Source organism: Mixophyes fleayi, chromosome 6, assembly GCF_038048845.1.
Source record: "Mixophyes fleayi isolate aMixFle1 chromosome 6, aMixFle1.hap1, whole genome shotgun sequence".
NCBI classification, from domain to species: domain Eukaryota; kingdom Metazoa; phylum Chordata; class Amphibia; order Anura; family Limnodynastidae; genus Mixophyes; species Mixophyes fleayi.
The window spans coordinates 187,759,963-187,774,413 of NC_134407.1; the positions used below are offsets into that span (position 1 = coordinate 187,759,963).

The following is a 14,451-nucleotide window of genomic DNA, read 5'->3' on the forward strand; positions in this document are numbered from 1 at the left end:
TATATATATATATATTATATATATATAATATAGTGTGATACGTGGTTTATATGTGCCGGATGCAGTGACATGTGTTAGTAAATGCATTGAGAACACAAGCCTCATCAAGTGGTACAAAGCATTTCCCATTCATTTCAATGGGGCATGTATACTAGCTATATAAACCCCATTGAAATTACAGATTGTAATATTGAAAGAATCATATATATATATAATGTATATTTTTCTGCATGATTTTGCAAACTTGCATAATACCTCAATGCCAATAGTTTTTGTAGCCTGAATCTTGCTTCTCCGTAGACCCTAAACATTGTGACACCTCGAGTGAGGCCAGAAGATTGCAGCATAGGACTTTTACCCAGAAACCATGATAAGAACAGAGCTCTGGATGTCCTACCCCTGGACCGGTGCCTTCCCTTCCTCATCTCACTGGATGGAGAGACCAGCAACTACATCAATGCTACACTCATGGATGTATGTATGCAGACAATTAGCGTGTGCCACACAGATTCAGGTGTATATCATGAGCTGTGTGTCAGGGCCTGTCAGGCAGCGCAGCGCTGTGTCTGATCTGCTATAGGAAGCATCCTGATTGTCACACTCCAGGGGGTGGCCCTGATCTCTCAGCTTGTGTCTGACATCTGGCAGTTCCTTGCTGCTAAGGGAATATTTCCTAGATAATCCTGTGTCACATACAAAACTGACAGATTATGTCATCTGATACTATAGAATAAACTGTACACTAGCCAGCTAGCAGTGTACACTTCCAGTGCCTGTCAGCGTCTGGGAAACCATGACATAAACAAAGGGACTGTCTATCTACGCACTGTCAGTCTGTGGTGGGAAAGAAAGTACAAGCAACAGGCTTCTTCTCTGTGTCTTCCCAAGTTGACAAAAGACCTGTCTTGTATCCTGAGGATGAAAGCATCAGTCCATTAGTTGTGACAGTCTCTGTTTGGTCTCCTAGAGCCATAAAAAGCCGGCGGCTTTCTTGGTCACGCAGCATCCTTTACCCAACACTGTGCCCGACTTCTGGAGGTTGGTCTTCGACTACAACTGCTCCTCAATCGTTATGCTCAATGAAATGGACGCTGCCCAGGTACAGCCCCCGTCAGACACTTTCTTTACCCCGTTGTTTCTGTTGCTGTTCTCTCAATGTCTGCACCTCTGTTGCTTAATCTATGTGTCTTCCCAGTGCTGCTTAAATGCCCCAAATCATACAGATGGTCAGGGCAGGATGTCTTTCAAAGAAACCAACTTTAATACAGTAATCTATGTGTCTTCCCAATGCTTGTTAAATGCCCCAAATCATACATATCGTCAGGGCAGGGTGTCTTGTAGAGAAACTAAGGAGAAACCAACTTTAATCCAGTAACCTGTGCCGACAGCTGCTGTAGAACTGCAAGTCACAGCATGCCCTGCCAGACAGTTTTTTTTAAACTTTACTTTTAAATTAAGATTATTAATACCAACAGCATTAGGGAGGAGTTATGTACAGAGTAGATAGATGTACACATAGTCGATTAGGTTAAATATAAGGTTGGCCTCCACCAATAATATCAAAGTCATTTTTCATGCACCTCTGAATCACAGAAGTGACCAGCGCACTTTAAAAGTACATTGTACATAACTTTTTCGTAAAGAGAAGGTGGTAGCTATTTATTAACAAAGTGCAAGTTTGCAGTGACCAATCAGCAATTCGTGTTGAGTGATCTACAGATTAAACAATGAAAACAAATGTCTGATTGGTATTAGTTACTGCAAACTTGCATTTTTAGTAAATAATTCCTTGTTTGTTTACTTTATTTCTTGGTAAAATACTCCTACGATAATTTGGCCCAATCTATGGATTGTATTTTATTTCATGGGGGCTGGGTAACTATTTTTACCTGTCCCATTCATAAATAAATGAAGGCATGCAGATATAATCTTTAATTATTGCCATTATTTTTCATTAAATAGTTATTAAAGAATTAACTGAAAATAAACACTTCGCCATCTTGTTGTTGAGGGGACTTTATTATTCACATTGGCCATTGAGTTGTGTCTTCTGACTTATTTCTTTTATTTGTAAAATGATTGTGGTTTTGTAGCTATTACATAGTTTGATAAATAATCATAATAATAATAAGGCAATAAACAGAAAATAAAATAAGCATTAGCTACAAGTATATTATATTTCCATTAAAGATGAGTGGACAGGAGCGTATAATTAAGTAGAGAATGATAGAAACTTGTTGCCACTACCCCAACCTTTGCCCAGGTAAGGTCCAGCTAGTAGCATCACTGGCATGCTAATGAGTCTGACTAATATGCTAATCACTCTCCAGGGCAGAGCTCTGTCTCTCTCCATCATCGACCTCATTGCGCTACAGTAGTGTCTGAAACCAAAAGGATGGCTGACATAGAGCAGGGGGCAGTGCCGTAGAGACGGAACGCTGCCCATCTGGAGGATTAACATGCTTGTACCGCGTACCACACTACTTAATGCTGCCTCTCTTAGTGGTAGGAGGGCAAGTTTTATTAGCCTCTCTTCATTTAAACTCTATGGTTTCCTGATGACAGGTCCATTTTTAAGTCAAAGAAAATGGAGCTGAGCTAATGTTTAAATGACATTGAAGTGTGCCAGCTTTTCAAGAAAATAATTATTTTAGTTAGTACTTTCTAGCTCCCATAGGTTTTTCTTCCAATCAATCTGCAGGGAACGTATTTCTCAACTCACAGAACAGCTGCCTGTCCCATATCTGTGCATGTCATTTCTTCACACTGTTATTTCTCTCTCTATGTGATTATGCTGCTCTGCATGTTGGTCTGTTTCTATGATTGCTGATTATATCCCCTGAATCCTATTATTTTCCTATTCCTCAGTTATTCTATCAGTGTTTTTGTTTCACTCAGCATGTTGTTATATAACTCTGCACGCTTTCAGCATTACTTTGCATTCTTATGGCTATTGCCTGAGTATAGTTTCCTCTGCTAGCTGTGTCTCCAGTACTGGCCGGAGAAGACATCCTGTTGCTATGGGCCGGTGCAGGTGGAGTTTGTATCGGCGGATATCGACGAGGACACCATTAGCCGGATATTCCGGATCTGCAATATGGCACGGGTAAGGGATTCGGTAGCTACAGAAATTGCAGCAAGTTGCCGCCCTGGTCGGAACATTCAGATCAGATCTTTGTTTTAGCCTCAAGATGGGTATCGCATCGTACAGCACCTCCAGTACATTGGATGGCCAGCCTACAGGGACACTCCACCTTCAAAGCGCTCCATCCTGAAGGTTGTGCAGAGGTTGGAGAAGTGGCAAGAGCAGTATGATGGGAGGGAAGGCAGGACTGTCGTGCACTGTCTGTAAGTATATGATTAGCACTTCTGCCTCTCAATGATGGGGTCATGAGTTCGATTCCCGACCATGGCCTTATCTGTGTGGAGTTTGTATGTTCTCCCTGTGTTTGCGTGGGTTTCCTCCAGGTGCTCCGGTTTCCTCCCACACTCCAAAAACATACTAGTAGGTAAATTGGCTGGTATTAATTGGACACTAGTCTCTCTCTGTCTGTGTGTTTGTGTATGTTAGGGAATTTAGACGGTAAGCTCCAATGGGGCAGGGACTGATGTGAGTGAGTTCTCTGTACAATGCTGCGGAATTAGTGGCGCTATATAAATAGATGATGATGAGGATGATAAAGTATGTGTACAACCAGGGGTGGCAAACTACAAATCAGCAGCCAGTCATTGAAACATAGAATCCAGTAGAAAAGTTTACGTAGCCTGAGCAAGGATGTGCACGTTGACATCTATAGAAATTGCTCCCAAAATTTAAGTGCCCACAAAATATTTTTAGGCATTGGGTCTTCCTGGCTCCTGGTGTATGACTTTGGTATCTGGATAGAAATGCGGCTGTCACCTCCCGTCTGTGTTGAAGGGAGGGATTATATGCAGCTATATTAGCGAAGCCACATATACTTTTAAAGCAGCTATTAATGCAGTCAAACAGTTGCTTTCATTGTGGACATGAAAAACAAATCAATTATGTCAAAAGTAAATGACAATAAACATGCTGTTATATGTCTCAACCTTATTTTGCACAGTATACTGAAATAATAATACTTTTTTTTTCCTGAGCTGCTATGATAGTTTGACAACAGAAGGCGTTATAGTTTTATATTTCTCCACATTTCCTGATCATATTTATTAGAGTCACGTTCGCATGTCCCTGAAATTTCCCTCTGGAGCTTTTCTCACTGTTCTGTTTATCTTCTCGCACTAAAGTTCAGGTGAGAGATCAAGGCTGAATAAGACATGGCATAATCTTTATTTATTCCACATACTTTTCCTTTCTTCTCAAGATACATCTTACACTCCATGTACAGTGCCATGTCTTGGGGGAGAGTTCTGATGCCTGTATATCTGCCCGAAGGATGTGTACAGATCGTGTTGTCTTTGGTCATCCTTCCGTCAATCTTAATCTAGCCACCTGCCTGTCCACAAGCAGTGTACACACATTTGTTAGAACTTCTATAAGATGAAGTAAAGCCGCTATTTAACATTAATTCTATGTCACAGACTGTGCATTACTGAGCTGAATATGCATTAAATAACCTACGTGCTTATACGTAAGCACTTCCTCTGCAGCAGGTTGCTGTGTTAGTGGGAGGAGCTTGTCCAACACAGAGTGTTTGATAGAAATGTACTTTGTGGATTGGTGGGTTCATACACAGGGGAGGGCCAGTGGTCTGCAGATGACTGTGGTTCAGCTTTTTGACCTCTGTCAGATTCCACTAACTTAAAGATGTGAGAGTAACTCCATCTGATAAATTAATGCTGTGGAGAGGTAGTAGCTTACTTTTTATTAGAACAGCTGTGGAATATAAGCTTAACACAAAGGTATTTTACCTTCATGGTTTCTATCTGAAAAATTTGAATTGTGGGGCTTAGTGGTCCTTTAAGCTCTGTCCTTGGTGCTGAAATCTGAAATATTGTACACTAGCGATTCTTGGCTAAGATGATCTTTCCTGTTGAATGCTACAGTTATCTTATCTTTGTCCTGCTTATTGCCTTCATCTGCTATGTTTTATATTGTGTTTTGCTGCACTAAATCTGACCACTAGATCTGTGGGAGATTTAATTACACACGAGGAGAGACTGCAGGAGAATGCTATAGGTTTGGTCATTCAGAAGGTAGAGCCCCACATCAGATTGGAGATTTGATTGAGTTTCCAGGAACCCTCTGGGTCATCGGCCAGCCTGATTTTTGCTCAGTCAAACCTGATCGGAATTTCATTGGTTGCAATTTCAGCAACAGTTTTTGAGCAACTTTCTTTGGACTTAAAAATACTAGAAATAAAATCAATTAACCTACAAACAAACCTGTACCAGTAACATTGCTGGGTGACTGAAAGCCTTCACATGGTAGAGTACATGGTTTATTGGTGCTGGAATTAAGCTCCTTATTCAAGGCCTGCTGAAACCGATCTGCCAAAGCCTCTGGTTGTTACCTTAATCACTAGTGTCCCACAGCTACGATTTGAGTCATTAGATACAAGCATTCCCTGGCTTCTTCTGAGGTCACCTTAGTCACTGTGCATGTTAATCTTCAAAGCAGCAGCCAATAGATCTTATAGCAGTCTGACAGAGTGGCTTTAGAAACTGGATTTAGTCATATTTCACTCCCCAGGAGTTTTTGGAATGTGTTCAAAGGCTTAAAAGGTGACTTTTTTTTTTTTACGTTCATGAAAACTATTATTTTTTTTTACTGGTAAATATCTACCTAGTATTAAGTCATTTTCCCTGATTTACATCTACGAAGGTGATTGAGAAGACACCACAGTGAATTGGACCAAAGTTCAATTAGCTTGACCGCCCTATAGCCGCACATTGTGTGAAAGCTATAACTCCTTTATGTTTGTGTGTTTTACATCAGATTATTCTAAAGACGTCTTATCCGGTTTTACAGTCCTCTCCCCTACAGCTATACCTTCATAACCCAAAAAATGCCTGTTGAACACAGCTCCCAATGGTCTGCCCCAGTATGCAAATGGATGGGGGTGACAGCATGATTATCACAGTGTTAATCTCTTGTGTAAGACTAGACATTATCCTTCTGCGTCACGTATATTATTTTCTCCCCTAGGAACGGAGGAGGTCGCAGTGGGACATTCTGTGCTATCTGCAGCGTGTGTGAGATGATCCAGCAGCAGAACATCATTGATGTGTTTCACACTGTGAAAACCCTACGGAATAATAAGTCTAACATGGTGGAGGCGCTGGTGAGTAACGGCCCCTTCTACCTCCCCATCGCTGCAAGATCAGCAAGAAAATAAATAATCTACCAATCGTCTCTGGCAGAAAATAAACATAAGTGTTAACCTGCTGTACTGTATCGCAAGAGGTGTCCACCTAAGTTCAGGATAACATATAAGTATTGGAGCTATAGCCACACAAGCCTTATTAAATACATGTTAAACTTATAGCTATCGCTTGTTCGTGGCGGAAAAAGTTATTAACATGTATATATTCTTCCACCCACACACTGATGGCACCTAGTGAAGACATTATAAATTATGCCTCCAACACACATGACAATGCTACTGACAGGTAGCCGCAGTGCAAGACTTTGTTTCCAAACCGTCAAATACTGCTGACATGGCGCACACCCTCTTAACTTTAGTTTGTCCAAACACAGAACCCCAAATTCCTGTCTTACACACACACAAATTCCTTGTTCATACACATTATCGAACACACACGCGTACCTCTTATTTCATATCTGTGTTTCCCCTTAAACCATGATTTCCCTCATTCTCTTTATTTATGTAAGACATAGGCTTTCCGGTTGCTATAGGTTACAGAACCTAAATGCACAATAACTGAAGCACCAGCTTTCAGGAATGCCCTCTGATTGGTTGCAAGAAAGAGGATAATCACCATAAATAATGGAGTCATTCTGCTTACTTGTACAAGGTCAACTTCGGTTATTGTGCCAAGAATTTTTGTCACTTGAAAATGGATATGGGGAGCAGTCATTTATACATGGCCGCTGTTTAAAAGGTGCAGTGACTGTAGTAGCATTTGCAGTACTTAATTCTATACTGAGGTCTAATGCAACAATTGACTGCTTAGTACATGGTTGTGTGAGGAAAAGCCTTCAACATGCAACTCAATCATCTTTCCAAGTCAGAGCACACAGCTACAGTATAGATGGTAATACATCTGCAAGAGCACCAGACTAGTTTGATATTAGGAGATACTTGAATACGTTGTCTATCCCTCCTTTATTTCCTTCCTCAGATGTTGTTTTCTCCCTCCTCAGGAACAATATAAATACGTATATGAAGTTGCCTTGGAATATCTGAGTTCCTTCTGATCCTGTCACCTTGGGGGATGGATAGGTGTGTGAAGATAACCTGGTCCTATGCAGCCCCTCTGTGGCCTGGAAGTCTCCTATGTTGGACGGGAGGCCGGAGAGAGGTTGCTGCTGATCGGTAGAGAACACCTTACAGCTTGGTTCCCATGCTGCTGAGTTGAGCATTCGGCTGGAGACTGAGAATAAGAGCACATCAAAGAACAATGCCTTTTTCTGACTGTGTTTACCACTAACCCGCTCTTTACTGTCTTGCTGGGGTCTCTCTTTCTCCCCTCTATGCTTCCCTGTTCTCGTCCACCACAACAACACATACACCCTATGCATCAACTTGTGCTCAGACGAACTCTGGCAAGAAATAGCAGAGAGAGAAGTGTTTGTGAAATCTTTATACAGAGGAACACCACACACACAGATGCAGAACTCCAGCCATTTTTTAAGGACATTTGTGTTTTACCATGAGCGTAACTCCATTAACCACCTCACTCCCGGACGCCCTGGCAGGGACCACAGATCTCTGTGTACACTTATTCCCATTCGATTATGCTCCTTTCTTCAAGAAGTGTTCTGTTACTGTTTGCAGCAGGCCCCAAGGTACAGGTGATGTGGTCTTGTCCTCTTTATAATAAAAATGTCTTTATTTATTGCTGTAAATGTTCTGGGGGAGGAGTCGATTTGTATTCTGGGGAAATGTCTTGCAATGGCGCGTCCAATAAAATTGTGATGTCTTTTTTTTTTTCTTAGTAATGGGTGTGCTGTGTTGGCTAGTGAACTCCTTGACCAGATCACAACACGCTTTAAAGTAAACATATATTTTTCTAATATTACAGAGAGTGTTTGTTTAATAGAGACTCACCCTGTTCTTGTGCCACTATTGACAAAATTTCAACAGCGCAAACATCCTCTACAAAAATGCGAGTATTAGCCCAGTTGATGCAAAGCTCAGTGGTAGAATGTTATTAAGGTGTGTTTGACTACACTTAGAGATCCTTTACCTCCTTCGCATCCATGTATCCCCAGTTTTGAGGCGGGGTAAGAGAGAACACCCTGATTCCGACCACGGCCCTATCAGTGTGGAGTTTGTATGTTCTCCCTGTGTTGGCGCGGGTTTCCTCGCTGTTGCTGCGGCTTCCTCCCACACTCCAGACATACGCACTGATAGGTTATTTGGTTCCTGTTGAAATGCAATTAATTAATGCGCGCATGTGTTTCTGTGTGGTAGGGAATATAGATTGGAAGCTCCACTGGGGCAGAGACTGATATGAAAGGTTATATATTCTCTGTAAAGCGCTGCGTAATATGTAGGTGCTATATAAATAACTTTCATAAATTTATAAATAAATGTTCACAGTAGAACCTATTATTTTCAGAGATTAGTGTGCTGGTCTTGTTGGGACCAGTGACCTGTCCGTATTAATATTTTAGTGAGGATAAAACTGTAGATGACAAGGGAGAGGAATGAAGACAAGCAGGGAGCCACAGGAAGAATGCCAAGCGGACCTCTGTATAAAGTTCATAGATCTAACTAGCATTTGTTTTCTAAAAAGACCAGACTATAATAAAAAGTCAAATTAAATAATTTGATATAGCTTAAAGAGGACCTGTCTGAATCAAACTATCAGACCACACTGTGCTTGCACACAGCCTGGCTTTCCTGCTAGCTTGCAGCTCTCCTTTGGATAGCCTGAGAGAGAGCACATAAAAAGCATGTCCCATTTAATGTCCTACACAGACAGATGTAGTCGTAAGGGAAGCCCCTTTTTCCTTTTCTGCTTACTAGATTGTGTTCAAGGCACTATGTAATACAGCAATAAAATGACACCTGGGGGGTATACTTACTAAACTGCAGGTTTGAAAAAGTAGAGATGTTGCCTATAGCAGCCAATCAGATTCTAGCTGTCATTTATTTAGTGCAGTCTGCAAAATGACAGCTGGTTACTATAGACAACAACTCCACATTTTCAAACCTGCAGTTTAGTAAATATACCCCTTAGTAACAGTTTCTCTTTAAGTGATGGAAACATTGACTAATCTACAGACAATAATGGTTTATCTCAATTATAGTATAACAAGGAATATCATATGACCTGCTGCATTTTTACAGGAAGAAATCCACAGTATTCTGAAGCAGTTAGAAACTCCCATAGTGATACATTAGTTAATGCCATTAAATGCCATTTTTCTTTCACCAAACCTTCAACATCTTCCATGTGCTGACACTCTAGTAACACAATAGTGTCTGTATCGATATAGAACGGCTGATTTTCATGATGAACCCAGTACTGATATTTGTTTACGTGGCCACCATAAATACAGTCTGATTGACACTAGTTGCTGTAAGCTGAATATAATGCCACCAGACACACAAAAGGATATTTAAGAAGCACAAAACCCCTTAGCACGTTTAGTCTGACGAGTGCCTATCAAGGTGAAAGAGCTACTATCTGCTTTTGAAAGATGCCCCTGGAAACTAGAGGTGCCCCTATGTGTGCAAAGAGGGAGAAAATCTGAAGAGGCGCACTGCGCAAAAGTCCAAGCACCCCTTCAGATTCTTTTTTCCCTACACAGTTCAGTCTCATTTATGGTTTACATTAATCATGAGAGTGATGGGACTCCGGGACAGTCCTTATTAAATGGGGCTTACACTCATTTCAGCTCCTACCACTGGCCAGTACTGAACTTCTGGCCTTCCGCAAACCTTGCCATCTTGCTCCATAAATCAATGCACTTTGGCAGAAATCTAGGCACAGTGCACAAATCAAGACTTAGAGCACCACCAAGGAGCGATATATGCTGCACCTCTAATATTTTGTGTTACGTAAATGACCACTGAGTGCCTATCATTTCCCTTCTTAGTCCTTCTTCTTTCTTCTCTATTCTCTGTTATGCTGCAGCTCATCTCATATATCTCTATATCCTTTGTACTCTTCCCACTCTCCAGTCTTCTCTCCTTACCTTGTATCCCCCTCACTGCACTTGCATTTAGTCCAATTTTGTGATTAGTAATTTCCAGTTGCCCTGAAGTAATGTGCAGGGTACAGTCTCTGTGCCTCTCGTTCCCTCCCGAATCCTTCCTTCCCTCTGGATGCCCCCACCTTCTACTATCATCTCATTAACTCTGATAAATCAAAGTAGGAGTGAAGGGGACAGGAGGCTGCTAAGGGTAAAAGTCTGCAAATGGACAGAAATACAAAGCCTGTTAACCTACATTCTCTACAAAGACACACAGGGTCATTTACAAATAGGCAAACGTGTCCCCCAACAGTGCCTTTGATGTTTTCTGACCTCATGCGCCTATTTGCATAAATGTACGTTTTATTATGCAACTATATGGATCTGATCATAAAGAAATAGGCATCTGCGGGAGAAAAGGGCCTGGCAAAATGTTTGTATCTTATGATGGGGTGTTGGGGCATGCCTAGCTAAACGTGAGCTCGACGTCCGGTTGGACCATGAATTGCCCCCATATGGAAAAGCAAAAACTTTGTTTTGTGGAGTGATATATTTATATTGTGTGCTGTGAGTGGGTAGAGCACAGTTGCAGGGTTGTTCTATGGTTACAGCCAGCAGCAGAGGTGTTCAGGAGTCATTCTATTCTTTCAATGGAATGCCTTTTTTTCAATTAGGAGCCTTTGATGCTGAATAACACTGGGATATTACAGTAGTGGAGTGATGGGATTAAACCACATGTGACTTAGGTGTTTTAAAATCATTGCCTATCACCGGCGACTTGACATGTCAACCTATAAACGTCTGAATGTTTTAAATCCAGCGGCTCAGAGGGCAAAATCTCCAGCAATGTGTGGTGGTTTTAAAACTGTTAAAAAGAAAGAAAGAATCTTTAGTAAATATCCCCCCCTGATCTTATCCTACACCTCCAATTGGACAGTGTTTTGATTGCACCTTCCAGTTGCACTTTTGCCGAAAAGTGTTTTCGTTGCCCATATTGCTTCTCCGACTATGATAAATGTGTCCCTTTGTCCCTCTGTTTCTTCCTTTGCTGCTGAAAGCTATGCATTTAAGAAGCCAGGCAGTTACTATGATGCCGCAAATAAAGGTTTGTTTTCTTGAATGGAACCTTTCTTTCTATGATTGGTAGTTGAGTGTGTCCCTACCATGGAAAAGCTGCCCTGTTATTGGTACGTGGCAAAGGGATACAAGCAGAAGGTAACCATGGTTCTCTCTCCTAAAGAAATGCTTCTCCCTGATGAACCCTTACCTCACCTGAGATTGCTCCTTTTGATACTGATAATTTCTTTTAATAATTCTCACCACAGCCTCTGCCCCAGGGGGGTAAGGGGCATAGGGAGATGAAGAAGACTGGATGCATTTATCTGATCTAATTTGGCAGCTGGCAGGGGGTACTAGAACTGCCAGATCTAAAGAGCCATTCTGCAGCAAAACAGAACAATACAAAAAGAAAACAACGCCAGCTCTGCTCTATTCTCTGCCGGTGTCTTATTGGAACCAAACAATTCTCTGTTCCATGAACAAAGGCACCCGGGGAGGCTTAGGCGAACTTTCAGATGACCTCTGGTCCTGAATGCTGAATTAGTGACCTTATATATTACATATGAATTCTCCTTTCTTATTCACTAATCACTACCCACGCTACAAGAAGAAATTCCAGTGTAGGCACAGGAACAGGAGTTTTATAGGGAGCAAAAATGAAACAAACAAGTGTCCTAGCTTACACAAGTCCTAGAAAGCCTTATCTTTTAATGGATTAAGTGCGTAGAAATCTTTGGCACCCAAAGTGTATTTGGAAAACGCAGGTCAACGAGGTATTACTGCATATTGTTTTCAAACGATTTAGATTAAATATGTTAGAAACTAAAACTGATTGTGCTATGATTGGCTAGGAACAGATTTTCCCTTTCTATATTTGCTTAAAAGGGCTGAACACAGCACACAAATTGCATGTGAGTGTGTGTGTATTTATATGTGTATGTGTGTGTGTACGTGTATTTTTATATATATATATATATATATATATATATATATATATATATATATAGATATATATATATAGATATATATATATTAGAGATGCTCCCCGTGAAGTGGTTTTGGTTTTGGATGTGGATTAGCTTCATGTTTTGGTTTTGGTTTTGGCAAAACCACCCTCGTGTGTTTTGTTTTTTGTTTTTTTAAATTGCTAAAATATGCTAAAATCACATAATTAAGCTCTTTTTTTATCCTAATTTATAACACTAATTTCAAGTCATTTGCAGTCAATTTTGACCAACTCACAGGTCACAATATTATTTTCATACACTTTTGGACAAATACTGCAGCGATCTGGCTGGATGGTAAGCGACAAAGCAATGACACAAACACATGGCAGTTCCTACCTCATCTAGGACACATTGGCACACAGCAGAGGCAGAAAAGAAAAGTGGTGCAAGATGGAATTGTCCTTGGATCATGGAACCAGTTATGGTTCATTTGATCGCTCCACCTGTTTCTTGGTTAAGTGTCATAATTCTACAGCTAATACATGGCAATGAGTGCTGACCCCCTCGGGAATGTGTGCTTTTAATAGGCACACACCAATCCATGGTGCCGGACAATGCACTAAAAAGAGCCATTGTAATTTCCAGCAAAAAGCCAGTTCATCGGTGAGCTTTGAATCAGCCCCAATTCCCACAAAATTATAATCTAGTTAGGAACCTTTCATGTAAAGTGCATGTTACAAACACTTGATGAAACAGAAGCAAAGTGGAAGGTAATACATATACACATCTATTTAGACATCCATGCTTATATTACCTCTGCAACCAGCGTTGTTCTTTGTTAATAAAACTGTTGTCTTTATACCATTCAAAAAATTAAAAATAATCCTCCACCATTCTTTGGATGTTGATAGTTGATATTAGGATCAGGTGGAGTTACAGCAGAGGTGTCACTAATTCTGGTCAATACTTTTACAGTAGACAAGACCAGATGTCAAAATGTTGTGCTGATCATCTGCATCATCTGTATCATCAAGGTTTTTGCTAAGCACACATCAATATATAGTAACATTGGCACACAGCGGTAGCTGAAAGGAAATATGGTGGAAGATGGAATTGTCCTTGGGCCCTCCCATCCACCCTTATGTTAGATCTTAAAAAGGATATGCACACTTTAACAAACCAAGCACTTCAGCCACAAAAGTGCCACTCCTTGTGGCTGAAGTGCTTGGTTTGTTTGGGCCCCCACAAAACAAGGTAACAATGGCCTTAAGCCACCTAAGGTAACAGTGGTGTTAATGAACTCTACTGTGGCAAGATGTTGTCATCATCCTCAGCATCATCCTCACCCTCATCAGTGTGTACATCATCCTCACACATTATTAATTCATCACCGCTGGAATCCACCATTACAGAAGTATCTGTATTTTGATGTAATTGGCGGGAAAGGTCTTCCTCGTGGAACTTGAAGTTCATTTTTATGAGCATCATCTTTTCCACATTTTGAGGAAGTAGCCTCCTACGTCGATCGCTGACAAGGTTCCCGCCTGTGCTTAAAACTCTTTCCGAGTACACACTGGAGGGTAGGCAGTTTAGGCAGTGAAAAGCGAGTTGGTAAATGGGTCTCCAAATTCCCTTTCTTTCCTCCCAGTATGTAAAGGGACTGTCTGATGTGTATCAGGTGGAGTTATGGCAGAGATTTCACCTTTTATGGTCAATTCTTTTAGACCAGACCAGATGTCAAAATTTTGTGCAGAGTAATCTGCATCATCCCTGGGTCTCTTGGGAAAGCTAAGTTTTTTCCTAGCAGCAGCTGAGTTAGAAACTGAAGGAGAAGACGCCGTCCTGTCACATAACACTTAAGCTGTCATGTTGCTCTCCAGGAGCTCCTTGCATCTCTTCAGATCTGGGTCAGTTGGAAACAAAGAGAAGACATAGCCCTTAAACCGAGGATCAAGCACAGTCGCCAAAATGTAGTGATCTGATTTCAAGATTTTGATAACCCTTGGACCCCAGCAAAGCGAATAAAGTACTTGATCTATAAGTCTGACATACTTACCGGAATTGCTCTGTTTAATTTCCTCCTTCAGTTTCTCAAGCTGCTTTTCCAAAAGTCTAAATAAGGGAATAACTTCACTC

General features: G+C 41.0%; 1 protein-coding gene across 8 annotated transcripts in view; it reads left to right on the top strand.

Moving 5' to 3' along the window:
- The window catches only part of PTPRT (protein tyrosine phosphatase receptor type T), a 190,047-nt gene extending 181,954 nt beyond the window's left edge, over positions 1–8,093 (top strand). For all 8 annotated transcript variants that reach the window (XM_075177592.1, XM_075177598.1, XM_075177593.1 and 5 more), the window contains 6 exons: positions 301–474; positions 968–1,099; positions 2,981–3,106; positions 3,185–3,348; positions 6,128–6,263; positions 7,307–8,093. In XM_075177592.1, coding sequence (XP_075033693.1) covers positions 301–474; positions 968–1,099; positions 2,981–3,106; positions 3,185–3,348; positions 6,128–6,263; positions 7,307–7,360 — 786 coding nt within the window. In that variant the 3' untranslated portion in view covers positions 7,361–8,093. The remainder of the gene's footprint in view (positions 1–300; positions 475–967; positions 1,100–2,980; positions 3,107–3,184; positions 3,349–6,127; positions 6,264–7,306) is intronic.
- Positions 8,094–14,451: the final 6,358 nt, after the last annotated feature.